This window comes from Balaenoptera ricei, chromosome 8, assembly GCF_028023285.1.
Source record: "Balaenoptera ricei isolate mBalRic1 chromosome 8, mBalRic1.hap2, whole genome shotgun sequence".
Classification (NCBI taxonomy): domain Eukaryota; kingdom Metazoa; phylum Chordata; class Mammalia; order Artiodactyla; family Balaenopteridae; genus Balaenoptera; species Balaenoptera ricei.
In genome coordinates, this window is record NC_082646.1 from 36,001,592 (window position 1) to 36,021,656 (window position 20,065).

The 20,065-nt window shown below is 36.3% G+C and overlaps 1 protein-coding gene across 2 annotated transcripts in view; it reads right to left on the bottom strand.

The window, feature by feature from the left end:
• CNTN5 (contactin 5) overlaps window positions 1-20,065 on the bottom strand; it is a 1,402,912-nt gene that overhangs the window by 96,403 nt on the left and 1,286,444 nt on the right. For both annotated transcript variants that reach the window (XM_059930535.1, XM_059930534.1), the window contains exon 17: window positions 15,066-15,224. In XM_059930535.1, the coding sequence (XP_059786518.1) occupies window positions 15,066-15,224 (159 nt within the window). The remainder of the gene's footprint in view (window positions 1-15,065; window positions 15,225-20,065) is intronic.

The following is a 20,065-nucleotide window of genomic DNA, read 5'->3' on the forward strand; positions in this document are numbered from 1 at the left end:
ACAGAGTAGAATAAAGAAAAAAGAATGAAAACAACTGAGGACATTCTCAGAGACCTCTGGGACAACATTAAAAGCAACAACATTCGAATTATAGGGGTCCCAGAAGAAGAAGAGAAAAAGAAAGGGACTGAGAAAATATTTGAAGAGATTATAGTTGGAAACTTCCCTGATATGGGAAAGGAAATAGTCAAGTCCAGGAAGTGCAGAGAGTCCCATACAGGATAAATGCAAAGAGAAAACCGCCAAGACACATATTAAACAAACTATCAAAAATTAAATTCAAAGAAAAAATATTAAAAACAGCAAGGGAAAAACAACAAATAATATACAACAGAATCCCCATAAGGTTAACAACTGATCTTTCAGCAGAAACTATGCAAGCCAGAAGTGAGGGGCAGGGCATATTTAAAGTGATGAAAGGGAAAAAACCTACAACCAAGATTACTCTACCCAGTAAGGATCACATTTAGATTTGAGGGAGAAATTAAAATCTTTGCAGACAAGCAAAAGCTAAGAGAATTCATCACCACCAAACCAGTATTACAACAAATGCTAAAGGAACTTCTCTAGACAGGAAACACAAGAGAAGGAAAGGACCTACAATAACAAACCCAAATCAATTAAGAAAATGGTAATAGGAACATACATATTGATAACTACCTTAAATGTAAATGAATTAAATGATCCAACCAAAAGATATAGACTGCCTGAATGGATAAAAACACAAGACCAGTATATATTTTGTATACAAGAGAACCACTTCAGACCTAGGGACACATACAGACTGAAAGTGAGGGGATGGCAAAAGACATTCCATGTAAAAGGAAATTTAAAAAAAGCTGGAGTAGCAATTCTCATATCAGACAAAATAGACTTGAAAATAAAGACTATTACAAAAGAAAAAGAAGGACACTACATAAGGATCAAGGGATCAATCCAAGAAGATATAACAATTGTAATTATTTATGCACCCAACATAGCAACAGCTCAATACATAAGGCAAATACTAACAACCATAAAAGGGGAAATCATAGTAGGGGACACAAAGTAGGGGACTTTGACACCCCACTTTGACCAGTGGAAAGATCATCCAGAATGAAAATAAATAAGGAGACACAAGCTTTAAATGATACATTAAACAAGATGGAATTAATTTATGTTTACAGAACATTCCATCCAAAAACAACAGAATACACTTTCTTCTCAAGTGCTCATGGCACATTCTCCAGGTCAGATCATATCCTGGGTCACAAATCAAGCCTTGACAAGTATAAGAAAATTGAAATCATATCAAGTATCTTTTCTGACCATAATGCTATGAGACTAGATGTCAATTACAGGAAAAAAATCTGTAAAAAATACAAACCCACAGAGGCTAAACAATACACTACTAAATAACCAAGAGACCACTGAAGAAATCAAGGGGGAAATCAAAAAATACCTAGAAACAAAGGAAAATGAAAACACAATGACCCAAAAAATATGGGATGCAGCAAAATCAGTTTTAAGAGGGAAGTGTAGAGCAATACAATCCTACCTCAAGAAACAAAAAAAAATCTCAAATAAACAACCTAACCTTACACCTAAAACAATTAGAGAAAGGAACAAAAAACACTCAAAGTTAGCAAAAGGAAAGAAATCATAAAGATCAGATCAGAAATAAATGAAAAAGAAATGAAGGAAACAATAGCAAAGATCAATAAAACTAAAAGCTGGTTCTTTGAGAAGATAAAAATATTAATAAACCATTAGCCAGACTCATCAAGAAAAAAAGGGAGAAGACCAATCAATAGAATTAGAAATGAAAAAGGAGAAGTAACAACTGACACTGCAGAAATACAAAGGATCATGAGAGATTACTACAAGCAACTATATGCCAATAAAATGGACAACCTGGAAGAAATGGACAAATTTGTAGAAAAGCACAACCTTCCGAGTCTGAACCAGGAAGAAATAGAAAATATAAACAGACCAATCACAAGCACTGAAATTGAGACTGTGATTAAAAATCTTCCAAAAAACAAAAGCCCAGGACCAGACGGCTTCACAGGAGAATTCTATCAAACATTTAGAGAAGAGCTAACACATATCCTTCTCAAACTCTTCCAAAATATAGCAGAGGGAGGAAGACTCCCAACTCATTCTATGTGGCCACCATCACCCTGATACCAAAACCAGACAAAGATGTCACAAAGAAAGAAAACTACAGGCCAATATCACTGATGAACATAGATGCAAAAATCCTCAACAAAATACTAGCAAACAGAATCCTAGAGCACATTAAAAGAATTATACACCATGATCAAATGGGGTTTATCCCAGGAATGCAAGGATTCTTCAGTATACACAAATCTATCAATGTGATACACCATATTAAAAAATTGAAGGAGAAAAACCGTATGATCATCTCAATAGATGCAGGAAAAGCTTTGGACAAAATTCAACATCATTTATGATATAAACCCTCCAGAAAGTAGGCATAGAGGGAACTTACCTCAACATAATAAAGGCCATATATGACAAGCCCACAGCAAACATCATCCTCAATGGTGAAAAACTGAAACCATTTCCACTAAGATCAGGAACAAGACAAGGTTTTCCACTCTCACCATTATTATTCAACATAGTTTTTGCAGTTTTAGCTACAGCAATCAGAGAAGAAAAAGAGATTAAAGGAATCCAAATCGGAAAAGGAGAAGTAAAGCTGTCACTGTTTGCAGAAGACATCATACTATACATAGAGAATCCTGAAGATGCTACCAGGAAACTACTAGAACTAATCAATGAATTTGGTAAAGTAGCAGGATACAAAATTAATGCACTGAAATCTCTTGCATTCTTATACACTAATGATGAAAAAACTGTAAGAGAAAGTAAGCAAACATTCCCATTTACCATTGCAACAAAAAAGAATAAAATATCTAGGAATAAACACACCTAAGAAGGCAAAAGACCTGTATGCAGAAAACTATGACAGTGATGGAAGAAATTGAAGATGATACATACAGATGAAGAGATATACCATGCCCTTGGATTGGAAGAATCAACATTGTGAAAAAGACTATACTACCCAAAGCAAACTACAGATTCAATACATTCCCTGTACAACTACCAATGGCATTTTTCACAGAACTAGAACAAAAAATTTCACAATTTGTATGGAAACACAAAAGACCCCGAATAACCAAAGCAGTCTTGAGGAAGAAAAACGGAGCTGGAGGAATCAGGCTCCCAGACTTCAGACTATACTACAAAACTACAGTAATAAAGACAGTATGGTACTGGCACAAAAACAGAAACATAGATCAATGGAACAGGATAGAAAGCCCAGAGATAAACCCACGCACCTATGGTCAACTAATCTATGACAAAGGAGGCAAGAATATACAATGGAGAAAGGACAGCCTCTTCAATAATTGGTGCTGGGATAACTGGACAGCTACATGTAAAAGAAAGAAATTAGAACACTCCCTAACCCCATACACCAAAATAAACTCAAAATGGATTAAAGACCTAAATGTAAGGCCAGACACTATAAAACTCTTAGAGGAAAACATAGGCACAACACTCTATGACATACATCACAGCAAGATCCTCTTTGACCCACCTCCTAGAGTAATGGAAATAAAAACAAAAATAAACAAATGGGACCTAATGAAACTTAAAAGCTTTTCCACAGCAAAGGAATACATAAACAAGATGAAAAGACAACCCTCAGAATGGGAGAAAATATTTGCAAATGAAGCAACTGACAAAGGATTAATCTCCAAAATTTATAAGCAACCCAAGCAGCTCAATATCAAAAATCAAACAAACCAATCCAAAAATGGGCCAAAGACCTAAATAGACATTTCTCCAAAGAAGATATACAGATTGCCAACAAACGCATGAAAAGATGCTCAATATCACTATTCATTAGAGAAATGTAAATCAAAACTACCATGAGTTGTCACTTCATACCAGTCAGAATGGTCATCATCAAAAAATCTACAAACAGTAAATGCTGGCGAGGGTGTGGAGAAAAGGGAACCCTCTTGCACCGTTGGTGGGAATGTAAATTGATACAGCCACTATGGAGAACAGTATGGAGGTTCCTTAAAAAACTAAAAATAGAACTACCATATGGCCCAGCTATCTCACTACTGGGCATATACTCCAAGAAAACCAAAATTCAAAAAGAGTCATGTACCACAATGTTCATTGCAGCTCTATTTACAATAGCCAGGACATGGAAACAACCTAAGTGTCGATCAACAGATGAATGGATAAAGAAGATGGCACATATATAAAATGTAATATTACTCAGCCATAAAAGTAACAAAATTGAGTTTCTGTAGTGAGGTGGATGGACCTAGAGACTGTCATACAGAGTGAAGTAAGTCAGAAAGCGAAAAACAAATACTGTATGGTAACACATATATATGGAATCTAAAAAAAAAAAAAAAGCTTCTGAAGAACCTAAGGGCAAGACAGGAATGAAAATGCAGACATTGAGAATGGGCTTGAGGACACGGGGAGTGGGAAGGATAAGCTGGGACAAAGTGAGAGAGTGGCATGGACATACATACACTACCAAATGTAAAATAGATAGGTAGTGGGGAGCATCCGCATATCACAGGGAGATCAGCTCAGTGCTTTGTGACCACCTAGAGGGGTGGGATAGGGAGGGTGGGAGGGAGACGCAAGACGGAGGAGATATGGTGATATATGTATATGTATAGCTGATTCACTTTGTTATGAAGCAGAATCTAACACACCATTGTAAAGCAATTATTCTCCAATAAAGATGTTAACAAAAAATGAAGACTCCCACCCCTATTCCATATCCTCTCCATCATCCTTAATTCTAATTGCTCTTTGAAAATGATAAAAAAAAGTTTAGAATTCTGAATTCATTGCTACTTGTAAGGGCTATTAAAAAATTGTAAAAAAAAAAAAGAGTTGAAGGTATTAATATTTTTGATGAAATAACATACAATATGAACTAGAATAGAAACATTTTTATAAAATTAGGATTTTGATTTCAAATGCAATATTGTGGAGATTAAAGATAATGGAGTATGTATATCAAAGGAAGCATTTTTAAAGCCCTGCTTGTGTCTTTCTATAAAATTAGTCTTTCTGGAATTCTGGAGACCAGTTGGTTTCAAAGAAAACATTCTGCTTCAGAGAGAACACACAGCAAATTTAGTGGAGGACTGCATGTTGATTGCAGGAGAAAAACTTGTTAAAATGCTTTTCCTGTTAAAAAATTGTATCCAAAAATTAAATTAAATTAAATTATATTAAAATAATAAACCTGTTTAGTTGATAAATTTAACCACCAATCAGTCAGTAGAAACTATCCACAAAGAGGAGACATATCTACTGATTGAAGAATAGTTAAGAAACATATTTGAATTAAGTAAATAAAGGCCAATCAATTCTTTGATTATAGGTGATTTGGTATTCTTAATCAGACATAGTCAAAAAAACTAGGTCAGCTAATACTGCTCAATAATACAAAGAGGAAAGTCAGTTGTTCAAATCAAAAACAATTAGTTTGAACAGAAAAGGGGGTTTGCAAGTGAAATCATCTATTTCTTATGATTGTTTTCATACTTTCAAGATGAATAAACAGCCCCATTCACAGTCACCTGTTTTAAGTCTTATTTTTGGGTGGGCGGCATTGATAAGTTAATTCCAGATGTGCTCAGTTAGAAGGCCCATGTGCAATTCGTTACTTCATTTGTCAAAAATGAGGAACTCATTATTCTTTGTATTCATGTTGGCATATAACGGAATTTTAAGAGCTTTTTAAATGCTAGCTTATGTGTTGCATTAACTTCATCAGAGAGTTCAAACTGCAGAACTAAATTTTTTTTCTATCATATGTTTCTGCATTAGAGCATATCTCTACTGAAATTGATTTAGGTGAGATAGTAACTATGAAAACAAAAGACCTGCTGCCCAGTGGAGATGATTTGCATCCAGAAGGACTTCTTTCCCCATCACAGGCATGAAAAAAGTTATGGTCAGTTTGAGCTAGGGGCAAAACCCAGGAAACATTTAAAACATCTCCTTTAGAGCATGCAAAAGGTGAGGACTGCTCTTTGGCTTGCCTGGAGGATGGCAAAGCCTCTACCAGTAGCTTCAAGAGATGCTGAGTTTTAGAGAAAGGTGTGACTACCTTAGGTGAGGAGACTCCTTGCTGGAGAACTATTACTATCAAGGGCAAATAAAATTGATCATTTATAGAAATATATTTCTGAAAAATATATATTTACTTATAAATACAGTACAACCATAGGTTTTTTTAATAATTACTTGTTGAACTGAATTTAAAAAGAACTCTTTACTCAAAAATATTTACAACATTCAAATTATATTAGAAAAATAAAAATGCAACCTTATATCATGGACTTCTAAATAAATAAGCAAACACCTAAAATAACATTTAATCCAAAAAATTAAGCCCTCTATACATACAAGACACACACACACACACACACACACCCCAACACGCACACACACTTCGCTTTTGTTTTTCCCTAGCTTATGCCAAAATATTTTAGTTTATATATGTATATATGCATATATATGTACAAGATATATATATATACATATCTATCTATCTATCATTATCTATTAATCTATCAAACAACAAAAAGTAGAAACAGGTGAATCAAGGTATGTAAGAAATCAAGAAATAAGAGTAACTAGGAAACTATGGAAGATTAGATGTCCTGTATTGCCGTACCATGTGTTAAGGTAAGAAACACAAGAACATGGGCATGGATGAGCAAGGAAACATATATATGTATTGCAATGTACCCACAAGTGAAACTTCCCAAGAAGTAAATATTGTGGGCAATGTGGCAAGAGTGGGCAGGGAGCATAGCCACAAGCAGGAGAATGAGTTTTCTGAGTGCACACATGAGATCTGAAGGTGAATCCATTTCCTGGCAGCATAGCAAAAGGTTTGGGCTCTCACACTAAGGATGACGTGGGAACATCTTATAAATGGAGGTTATAAGAATTCTTGTAGAAACCTGTTCATGTGGTCTGAATTTGTGTCCTTTCCAGAATTATCTACTGAACATAGACATTCCCCAAATTTCTTGACTCTGCATATTATCACAGGGTTAAAATGGAACCAGGAATGAGTCTAATACCCACAATTACATATATTACAAGATAAATATATACACATGTATAGTACACTATAAAGATAATCATACTGAATTCTATGAATTAATATAGGAACCTAATATCAAGAAAAACCTGAATTGTGGGACTTCCCTGGTGGCACAGTGGTTAAGAATACACCTGCCAGAAGACCTCAGACTTCCCAAAAGAGTACGCAAGGAGAGGGGATATGGAGCACCGCCTAAACGAGCTCCAGAGATGGGCACGAGGCACGACTATCAGTGAGGACACCAGAGACGGGCATGAAATGCTAAAGCTTCTGCTGCAGCCACCAAGAAGCCTGTGTGCAAGAACAGGTCACTATCCAACCTCTCCTCCCAGGAGCCTGTGCAGCCCGCCACTGCCAGGGTCCCGTGATCCAGGGACAACTTCCCCAGGAGAACCCATGGTGCACCTCAGGCTGTTGCAACATCACACCGGCCTCTGCTGCCACAGGCTCACCCTCCATTCCGTACCCCTCCGTCCCCCCGGCCTGAGTGAGCTAGAGCCCCCTAATCAGCTGCTACTTTAACCCTGTCCTGTCTGAGTGAAGAAGAGATGCCCTCAGGTGACCTACATGCTGAAGCGGGCCCAAATCCAAAGCTGAACCCCAAGAGCTGTGCGAACAAAGGAGAGAAAGGGAAATTTCTCCCAGCAACCTCAGGAGCAGTGGATTAAATCTCCACAATCAACTTGACGTACCCTGAATCTCTGGAATACCTGAATAGACAATGAATCATCCCAAAATTGAGGTGGTGGACTTTGGCAGCAACTGTAGACTTGGGGTTTGCTTTCTGAATCCAATTTGTTTCTGGTTTTATGTTTATCTTCGTTTCGTATTTAGAGTTTATTATCATTGGTAGATTTTTTTATTGATTACGTTGCTCTCTTCCTTTTTTTTTATAATATAGTTAAACATTTTTTTTTTCCTTTTTCTCTTTTTGTGAGTGTGTACGCGTATGCTTCTTTGTGTGAGTTTACCTGTATAACACTGCTTTTACCATTTGTCCTAGTGTTCTTCCTGTCTGTTTATTTTTTGTTTTTGTATTTTTTTGGTATAGTTTTTAGCAATTGTTTTCATTGATGGATTTGTTTATTGGTTTGGCTGCTCACTTCTTTCTTTCTTACTTTCCTTTTTTATGACTTTTTAATTTTTTTACTTTTAATAATATATTTTTAAATTTTAATAACTTTGTTTTATTTTATTATTATTATTATTATTTTTATTCTCTCTTTTCTTCTGAGCCGTGTGGCTGACAGGGTCTTGGTGCTCTGGCTGGGTGTCAGGCCTCTGTCTCTGAAGTGGGAGAGCCAAGTTCAGGACATTAGTCCACCAGAGACCTCAGGGATCCATGTAATATCAAAAGGCAAAAGCTCTCCCACAGATCTCCATCTCAATGCTAAGACCCAGCTCCACTCAGTGACCAGCAAGCTACAGTGCTGGACACCCTATGCCAGAAAACTAGGAAGACAGAAACAAAACAACACCCAGCAGCAGAGAGACTATTTAAAATAATAATAAGATCACAGACACCCTAAAACATACTACCGAACACAGTTCTGCACACCAGAAAGACAAGGTCCAGCCTCATCCACCAGAACACAGGCACTAGTCCCCTCTACTAGGAAGCTTACCCAACCCAATGAACCACGCTTAGATGAAATTAAATATTCTCTAGAAGGAATCAATAGCAGAATAAATGAGACAGAAGAACTGATAAGTGACTTGGAAGATAAAATAGTGGAAATAACTACCACAGAGCAGACTAAAGAAAAAATAATGAAAAGAATTTAGGACAGTCTCAGAGACCTCTGGGACCATATTAAACACACCAACATTCAAAGTATAGGGGTCTCAGAAAAAGAAGAGATAAAGAAAGGGACTGAGAAAATATTTGAAGAGACTATAGTTGAAAACTTCCTGAATATGGGAAAGGAAACAGTCAATCAAGTTCAGGAAGTGCAGAGAGTCCCATACAGGATAAATCCAAGGAGAAACATGCAAAGACACATACTAATCAAACTATCAAAAATTAAATACAAAGAAAAAATATTAAAAGCAGCAAGGGGAAAACAACAGATAGCATACAAGGAAATCCCCATAAGGTTAACAGCTGATCTCTCAGCAGAAACTCTGCAAGGCAGAAGGGAGTGGCAGGACATATTTACAGTGATGAAAGGGAAAAACCTACAACCAAGATTACTCTACCAACAATGATCTCATTCAGATTTGACAGAGAAATTAAAAACTTTACAGACAAACAAAAGCTAAGAGGATTCAGCACCACCAAACCAGCTTTACAACAAATGCTAAAGAAACTTCTCTAGGCAGGAAACACAAGAGAAAGAAAAGACCTACAATAACAAACACAAATCAATTAAGAAAATGGTAATAGGAACTACATATCAATAACTACCTTAAAGGTAAATGGATTAAATGATCCAACTAAAAGATATAGACTGCCTGAATGATTACAAACACAAGACCCATATATATGCTGTCTACAAGAGACCCACTTCCGACCTAGGGACACGTACAGACTGAAAGTGAGGGGATGGCAAAAGACATTCCACGCAAATGGTAATCAAAAGAAAGCTGGAGTAGCAATTCTCATCTCAGATAAAATAGACTTTAAAATAAAGAATGTTACAAGAGACAAGGAAGGACACTACATAATGATCAAGGGATCAATCCAAGAAGAAGATATGAGAATAGTAAATATTTATGCACCCAACATAGGAGCACCTCAATACATAAGGCAAATGCTAACAGCCATAAAAGGGGAAATCGACAGTAACACAATAATACTAGGGGACTTTAACACCCCACTTTCACCAATGGACAGATCATCCAAAATGAAAATAAATAAGGAAACAAAAGCTTTAAATGATACATTAAACAAGATGGACTTAATTGATATTTATAGGATATTCCATACAAAAAGAGCAGATTATACTTTCATCTCAAGTGCTCATGGAACATTCTCCAGGATAGTTCATATCTTGGGTCACAAATCAAGCTTTGGTAAATTTAAGAATATTGAAATCATATCAATTAACTTTTCCGACCACAACACTTTGAGACTAAATATCAAATAGAGGAAAAATCTGTAAAAAATACAAACACATGGAGGGTAAACAATACATTACTAAATAACCAAGAGATCAGTGAAGAAATCAAAGAGGAAATAAAAAAAATACCTAGAAGAAAAGGACAAAGGAAACACAAGGACCCAAAACCTATGGGATACAGCAAAAGCAGTTCTAAGAGGGAAGTTTATAGCAATACTATCCTACCTCAAGGAACAACTCAAATAAACAACCTAACTTTACACCTAAAGCAATTAGAGAAAGAAGAACAAAAAACCCCCAAAGTTAGCAGAAGGAAAGAAATCATAAAGATCAGATCAGAAATAAATGAGAAAGAAATGAAGAAAACATCAATAAAAGTAAAAGCTGGTTCTTTGAGAAGATAAAGAAAATTGATAAACCATTAGACCGACTCATTAAGAAAAAAAGGGAGAAGACTCAAATCAACAGAATTATAAATGAAAAAGGAGAAGTAGCAACTGACACTGCAGAAATACAAACGATCATGAGAGAGAATTACAAGCAACTATATGTCAAGAAATGGGCAACGTGGAATAAATGGACAAATTCTTAGAAAAGCACAACCTTCTAGACTGAACCAGGAAGAAATAGAAAATATAAACAGACCAATCACAAGCACTGAAATTGAGACTGTGATTAAAAATCTTCCAACAAACAAAAGCCCAGGACCAGATGGCTTCACAGGCAAATTGTATCAAACATTTAGAGAATTGCTAACACCTATACTTCTCAAACTCTTCCAAAATATAGCAGAGGGAGGAACACTCTCAAACTCATTCTACAAGGTCACCATCACCCTAATACCAAAACCTGACAAAGAGGTCACAAAGAAAGAAAACTACAGGCCATATCACTGATAAACATAGATGCAAAAGTCCTCAACAAAATATTGGAAACAGAATCTAACAGCACATTAAAAGGATCATACACCATGATGAAGTGGGGTTTATCCCAGGAATGCAAGTATTCTTCAGTATACGCAAATCGATCAATGTGATAAACCATATTAACATATTGAAGGAAAAAACCATATGATCATCTCAATAGATGCAGAAAAAGGTTTCAACAAAATTCAACACCTTTTTATGATAAAAATCCTCCAGAAAGAAGGCATAGAGGGAACGTACCTCAACATAATAAAGGTGATATATGACAAACCCACAGCCAACATCGTTCGCAATGGTGAAAAATTGAAACCATTTCCTCTAAGATCAGGAAGAAGACAAGGTTGTCACTCTCACCACTGTTATGCAACATAGTTTTGGAAGCTTTAGCCACAGCAATCAGAGAAGAAAAAGATAGTTAAGGAATCCAAATTGGAAAAAAGAAGTAAAGCTGTCACTCTTTGCAGATGACATGATACTATACATAGAGAATCCTGAAGATGCTACTAGAAAACTACTAGAGCTAATCAATGAATTTGGTAAAGTAGCTGGATACAAAATTAATGTACAGAAATCTCTCACATTCCTTTACACTAATGATGAGAATTCTGAAAGTGAATTTAAGGAAACACTCTCATTTACCATTGCAATGAAAAGAATAAAATACCTAGGAATAAACCTACCTAAGGAGACAAAAGACCTGTATGCAGAAAACTATAAGACATTGATGAAAGAAATTAAAGATGATACAAATAGATGGAGAGACATACCATGTTCTTGGATTGGAAGAATCAACATTGTGAAAATGACTCTACTACCCAAAGCAAACTACAGATTCAATGCAATCCCTATCAAACTACCACTGGCATTTTTCACAGAACTAGAACAAAAAATTTCACAATTTGTATGGAAACACAAAAGACCCCGAATAGCAAAAGCAATCTTGAGAAAGAAAAACGGAGCTGGAGGAATCAGGCTCCCTGACTTCAGACTATACTACACAGCTACAGAAATCAAGACAGTATGGTACTGGCACAAAAACAGAAATATAGATCAATGGAACAGGATAGAAAGCCCAGAGATAAACCCACGCACATATGGTCACCTTATCTTTGATAAAGGAGGCAAGAATATATAATGGAGAAAAGACAGCCTCTTCATTAAGCGGTGCTGTGAAAACTGGACAGCTACATGTAAAAGAAAGAAATTAGAACACTCCCTAACCCCATACACAAAAATAAACTCAAAATGGATTAAAGACCTAAATATAAGGCCATACACTATAAAACTCTTAGAGGAAAACAGGTAGAACACTCTATGACGTAAATCACAGCAAGATCCTTTTTGACCCACCACCTAGAGAAATGGAAATAAAAACAAAAATAAACAAATGGGACCTAATGAAACTTAAAAGCTTTTGCACAGCAAAGGAAACCATAAACAAGACCAAAAGACAACCCTCAGAATGGAAGAAAATATTTGCAAATGAAGCAACTGACAGAGGATTAATCTCCAAAATTTACAAGCAGTTCAAGCAGCTCAATATCAAAAATAAAACAGCCCAATCCAAAAATCGTCAGAAGACCTAAATAGACATTTCTCCAAAGAAGATATACAGGTTGCCAAGAAACACATGAAAGGATGCTCAATATCAGTATTCATTAGAGAAATGCAAATCAAAACTACAATGAGGTACCACCTCACACCATCAGAATGGCCATCCTGAAAAAATCTACAAACAATATATGCTGGAGAGGGTGTGGAGAAAAGGGAACCCTCTTGCACCATTGGTGGGAATGTAAATTGATACAGCCACTATGGAGAACAGTATGGAGATTCCTTAAAAAACTAAAACTAGAACTACCATATGACCCAGCAATCCCACTACTTGGCATATACCCTGAGAAAACCATAATTCAAAAAGAGTCATGTACCACAATGTTCATTGTAGCTCTATTTACCATAGCCAGGATATAGAAGCAACCTAAGTGTCCATTGACAGATGAATGGATAAAGAAGATGTGGCACATATATAAAATGGAATATTACTCAGCCATAAAATGAAACGAAATTTAGTTATTTGTAGTGAGGTGGATGGACTTAGAGACTGTCATAAAGAGTGAAGTCATTCAGAAAGAGAAAAACAAATACTGTATGCTAACACATATATGCAATCAAAAAAAAAATGTTTCTGAAGAGCCTAGGGGCAGGACAGGAATAAAGACGCAGACATGGAGAATGGACTTGAGGACACGGAGTGGGAAGTGTAAGCTGGGACGAAGTGAGAGAGTGGCATGGACATGTATACACTACCAAATGTAAAATGGATAGCTAGTGGGAAGCTGCCGCCTAGCACAGGGAGATCAGCTCGGTACTTTGTGACCACCTAGATGGGTGGGGTAGGGAGGGTGGGAAGGAGATGCAAGAGGGAGGAAATATGGGGATATATGTATGTGTATAGCTGATTCACTGTTATAAAGCAGAAACTAAGACACCATTGTAAAGCAATTATACTCCAATAAAGATGTTTAAAAAAATAAAGAAAAAAAGAATCCATCTGCCAGTGCAGGGGACACAGGTTCAAGCCCTGGTCCAGGAAGGTCCCACATGCTGTGGAGCAACTAACCCCGTGTGCCACAACTACTGAGCCCATGTGCCTAGAGTCCGTGCTCTGCAAAAAGAGAAGCCACCGTAATGAGAAGCCCATGCACCCAAACAAAGAAAAGCCCCTGCTTGCCACAACTAGAGAAAGGCTGTGTAGCAACAAAGACCCAACCCAGCCAAAGTAAAATAAATATATAAATAAATTAAGAAAAAAAAAATAAAAACCAGAATTGCATTTTGCATGTGGATGAATATACTCTTTCCCCTAAATTTCAAATTTTTACCCCAAAACAAGTTTCTGCTCAAATTTAATTTATTTAAGCAATGAAATGGACCACTTTACTCCTATAACATTCAGATTAATTGAGTTTTATGGTTACTGCATTCAGGTATTTTACTGATTTTATATTTCACTTCTATGCAGGTAAATCAATTTTATATTTAGATAGAAAGTAAAATCACAAATCCCTGCTCAGTATGGACAACTACTTCTGAAGATTACATTTTATAGATACTGTACACTTTTTCACCAGTACGCTAAATTGGTGATAACTATCAACTGAGTGTAATTTCACATATCCCTGCAGACAGCCACATTTGGAGAGGGAAGGGAAGTTTAGTTATAATGTGATGAGAAAACTTTCAGGGAAGAAAATTATTTTTAAAATAATGCAACTGGAAGGCAAACATCTTAGAAGTAAGCATTAAAATGCTGTATTGTTTTAAATAATGTGATTTTATGTTAGATTTTCTTTTTATAAATAAAACAGATGTGTGACTCTAAAGGGGTAGCACAAGAAACTGGAGTAATGGAGCAGTTCTTTATCTGTCTTGGTAGCGATTTGAATAGATATAATAAAATTTCATAGAATTTTATGGAACTATACCCTAAAAATATTGCATGTAAAAAAGGGTGAAATTTGAATGTGATCTGTGGTTTATAGCATTGTATCAATGTCAGTTTCCTGATTTGATCATTGTGCCATTGTTATGTAGAATATTTTCATTGGGGCAAGGTGAGGGATGGGCCCACTGGGAATCTTTGTATTATTTTTGCAACTTTTATGTGAGTCTAAGGTTATTTCAATAAACAAAGATAAATCATGTGGTCCTTCCTTGGGAAATGAGAAAAGAAGAAAGCAAAGTGACTTTATAAAAAGAAGGCAACAATGATTAATATTGTCATAAATAATAAAATTTCCAGAATCCAAGATAATCCTACTAAGATTGTTAGCAAATATAGCTCATGACATAGGAAGCTGCTCTGGTGGTGTCTGACATTGCCTTAGAGCCTCTTACCTGTTTTTACTGTTTGCCAGCCCAGGGAGAAGGGGCTGCGAGCCTGCAAGTTGTATGAGGAGATTGGGCTGTGGTTGTCAGTGGCTGGACTCCAGGAAAGTGTGGCTGTGCTCTCAGTGATTTCCTCAACGATCACTATCCCTGGTGGGCCTGGGGGACCTATAAGCAAAAGGGAATGGATAAAGTTAAGGTCAAGCCATGAGAAACTGTATTTCCAGTAAGGACCCAACCAAACTAGTATCTTAATGAAATATATATTTAGTAATGAATGTTGACAGTAAAAAAGAAATGAGATGCAAGTTGGTTTCTATGATTTCTGGGAATAACTTAATTATAGTTTAGATTTTTTCTTAATACTTTGTGCTTGGAGGCAGCTACTGGTTAGCATTGCATTTTATAGAAGAGGAAAATATAATTTAAAACAAATGCAAGGATTTGAATGTCAGGAGCAACTATGACTCTTGAAATCAATCACAGCTTACAGAAGTAGCAACAGAGTGATAGGCAATGCAATCAGGAACAGAAACGATCCCATCATTACCACAAACCTACAGGTATATGGGCCTAATTTTCATGTTCAGGAAGAGTACAGTGTACAAATAGTGTGATGTATCTACCAAGTAGTTTAAATTCAAACAGGGAACAATGAAAGGCTCTGAAATTATGAGATTTCAGACCAAGAAAGAGTATATACTAGAAGTGAGGCATGGAAAAATGATTAGATGATGATAATGATGATGACTTTTTGGTGAGGGTGAGAGGATGGTGAATTAGAGAAGATTATTCCCCTTTTGATCATAAAAAATTGGTATAGAATAGTGATTATCAAGTGATGTGCACGTAGACTCCAGCTTCAAAAAACAACCAAGATCTGATATGAGGAGAAATATACCTCTGTATTACTACTTCTAAAACAGGGATTTCTAATAACATTCAAAAATATGTACAGTGTTGATATTGTAGTGGCTAAAAACAATGTCAGTTTCCTTATTAACATTTTTCTATTCCCAAATATGGACAATTCAAGCTGCAAGAATGCTTTTATTTTCAATGAAAAATATAATCTACCTTTAAATATTTTATTTTCCAAATTAGTCCTTATGTAACAAGTTGCTCTCTGGATTTGGGGATTATGAAGTCTGAGCAGTAAGGGCTGACCTAGACTGTAAGGAGCTAAGAAATGGTGGAATGCTAAAGAGATGGAGACAGTAAAGACCTTTGAGTACAAAATAAGGAAGGGACGATGAGACGGACAAAGTGTTTTTTAAACATCACCAAGTGAATGACATTTTTAGGAAATGAGAAATGGGTGTTTTATCAAGAGTAAGAAGAACCAGCAGTGGCTAGCAGAGACTCAAGACTTAGAAGACAAGGACTACTCCATCAGGAAGGTGACAAAAGACTGGGATTGTGATCAAATGTGTAGAGGATAACCATGAGAAGTGGCATTTTCTTTTCTCTCTGAGAGAAATTAAGGAAGAAACAATGAATAGAGAGAGAAATCTTTTGAAATGCTAAGAAGGGAAGTTGGGAGAACTCATTTGGGAAGGTTCTCCTTTTTTCACTAAAGAAGGAAAAATTATCCACAAAAAGGGAAGGTTGTTGGGTGAGAATGGGACTGGGAGCTAGAGAAGAATGGAAAATGTCTAAATAGGCCCATGATAAAAGAGGAAAGACATGAAGAAGAGTGAAGTATAAATATTTTGGAATAGTCTTGGAGTTCAAGTTTTGTTCAATAACATAATTTTGAAGTGGAACTGACCAACTCAACAAGGTTAGGTTAGAAAGCCAGGACCAGGGCCAGAAAAAGTGGTTAATTGGGTCAATTTAGATTTAGTTTATAAATTTGATATTACATCATCAAAGATGCCTGTAGTATAAACGACCATAGCCTCAAGGAGGACTAGAGAGTCAAGTGAAGCCAGAATGGTGCTGGCAGACTAAAATAAAAGAGCAGAGTCCAGGAAACCAGGTTTTTATGAGGGGAAGATGTAAGAATAAGAAATTGTGAGAAGAAAATAGTAGAATTTGTGATTTAAGTGTAGGGAACTTTCGATGAGAATTTGTGTTTATCTGGAATGAAGTGGGAAATATTATTATTAGGTTAAGGACTTATGGAAGAATATGTTTGATGTGTCACCAATATAAATGTTCAGAGTATTAAAATGGTGGCTAAGGATGAGGTGTGGAAAATAAATGAGATCCAGGTACTGAAGATGTCTAACAAGTTGTTAGACTGCAGTGACATGGATATGGAGGAGTGAGTCTAACAATAATAAAGATAAGAATATTAACTGTAATAATTATACCAATAGCTACCATATCCTCACTGTACTGTATTAAGTCACTGCATTAAGTATTTTGCAAACATTAACTTGTTCACCTATTTCTATGTCACTGTGAGGTGGGCATTATAATCCCTATTTCATAGAGGACATAAGGGAATCTCAAAGAGCTAGTTTGGTCGACTAATAATAAATAAGTTATGTAGTCAAAACCTTACTATATGTTAGGTGTTACACTAGGCAGTGGGTATCAGAGAATCCCTTCTAGTGAGGAGAAATTATTTGCCCAAGTAGCTCTGCTAGTGAATGGCACAGCAGAGATCTGAATTCAGATCTGATTGTAAAGCCTGATTTGTTCAAGAAAGCAAGGATTACAGAGATCCTTCTTCCTTTCCCTGTTAATCTATGGAGTACTTTCAGTTGAAGGAAGGAAAGAAGGAGAAAAAGTGTGTGTTGGGGAACGGCACATTTAAATTATGTAGTAGAGATAGACATAACATTGAAGAAACTGTTTAGGACTTTGTGGCAGCCTGTGTATGAGATAGCCACCAACACTTTCTTTCCTCCTTGTACGTGAAGGTCATTCCCTTTTTGGAAGGTGAAGCCTATTCTTTCAATCCCATTGAATTTGGGTTGGCCTGTGACTACAGGCATACTTCACTGATATTATGGATTTTTTTCTAGACGACCATAATAAAGCTAATGTTGCAATAAAGCAAGTCACACAATTTTTTTGATTTCCAAGTGCATATAAAATTATGTTTACATCATACTATAGTCTATCAAGTGTGCAATAACATTATTTCTAAAAAAACAATGTACATACCTTAATTAAAAATACTTTATTGCTAAAAACTGCTAACCATTATCTGAGCCTTAAGTAGGTCGTAATCTTTTAGCTGGTGGAGGGTCTTGTCTCAAAGTTGACAGCTGCGGACTGATTGAGGTGGTGGTTACTGAAGGGTGGGGTGGTTGTGGCAATTTCTTAAAATAAGTCAACTATGATGTTTGCCACATAAATTGACTCTTCCTTTCATGAATGAGTTCTCTGTAACATACTATGATGCTGGATAGCATTTTACCCACAGTAGAATTTCTTTCAAAATTGGAGTCAGTCCTCCCAAACAATTTTCACAATCGTTTCAACAATTTTCATAGCACGTTTGCCAAGGTAGTTTCCATCTCAAGAAACTATTTTCTTAGCACATCTGTAAGAAGCAACTCTTCATTTGTTAAAGTTGTATCATGAGAATTCAGGAATTCAGTCACAACTACAATCTACACTTCTAACTTTAGTACTCTTGCTATTTCCACTACATCTTCCTCTACTGAAGTCTTGAATCCCTCAGTCATCCATAAAAGTTGGAATCAGCTCCTTCCAAATTCCTGTCAATTTTGATATTTTGACTTCTTCCCATGAATCACAAACGTGCTTAATGGCATTAGGATGGTGAATCCTTTCCTGAAGGTTTTCAGTTTATTTTACTCAGATCCATCAGAGGAATCACTGTCTATGGCAGTTGTAGCCTTATGAAATGTATTTCTGAAATAAAAAGACTTGAAAGTCAAAATTACTCCTTGATCCATGGGCTGCAGAATGGATATTGTGTTAGCAGGCATGAAAACAACATAAATCTTGTTGTACATCTCCATCAGAGCTCTTGGGTCGCCAGGTGCATTATCATTGAGCTGTAATATTTTGAAAGAAATCTTTTTTTCTGAGCAGTAAGTCTCAACAGTGGGCTTCAAGTATTGAGTAAACCATGTTGTAAACAGATATGCTGTCATCCATGCTTTGTTGTTCCACTTATAGAGCACAGGCAGTGTATATTTAGGCCCTAGGATTTTCAGAATGGTAAATGAGCATTGGTTTCAACTGAGAGTCACCAGCTGCATTAGCCCCTAACAAGAGTCAAACCTGCCTATTGAAGCTTTGAAGTCATGCATTGACATCTCCTCTCTAGCTGTGAAAGTCCTAGATGGCATCTTCTTCCAATAGAAGGATGTTTCATGTACATTGAAAATAAGTTATCCAGTTGAGCCATTTTTATTAATTATCCTTGCTAGATCTTCTGGATAACTGGCTGCAGCTTCTACCTCAGCACTTGCTGCTTCACCTTGTACTTTTACGTATGGAGATGTCTTCTTTCCTTAAACCTCAGGAACCAACCTCTGCTAGTTTCAAACTTTTCTTTTGCAGCTCTCTCACCTCAGTCTTCATAAAATTGAAGGGAGTTAGGGCTTTGCTCTGGATTAGGCTTTGGCTTAAGGGAATGTTGTGGCTGGTTTGATCTTCTGTCCAGACCTAAAACTTTCTTCATATCAGCAATAAGCCTGTTTTGCTTTCTTATCATCTGTGTATTCACTGCAGTAGCACTTTTAATTTCCTTCAAAAACTTTTCCTTTGCATTCAAAACTTGGCTAAGTGGTGCAAGAGGCATAGCTTTCAGCTTATCTCAACTTTAAACATGCTTTCCTCTCTAAGCTTAATCATTTCTAGCTTTTGATTTAAAGTGAGAGACCTGCGACCCTTTCTTTAACTTGAACACTTAGAGACCATTGTAGGGTTATTAACTGGTCCAATATCAATGTTGTTGTGTCTCAGGGAATAGGAAGGCCCAAGGAGAGGGAGAGATATAGGGGGACAGATGGTCAGTGGAGTAATAAGAACATATACAACATTTATCAATTAAATTTGCTTTCTTATATGGGTGT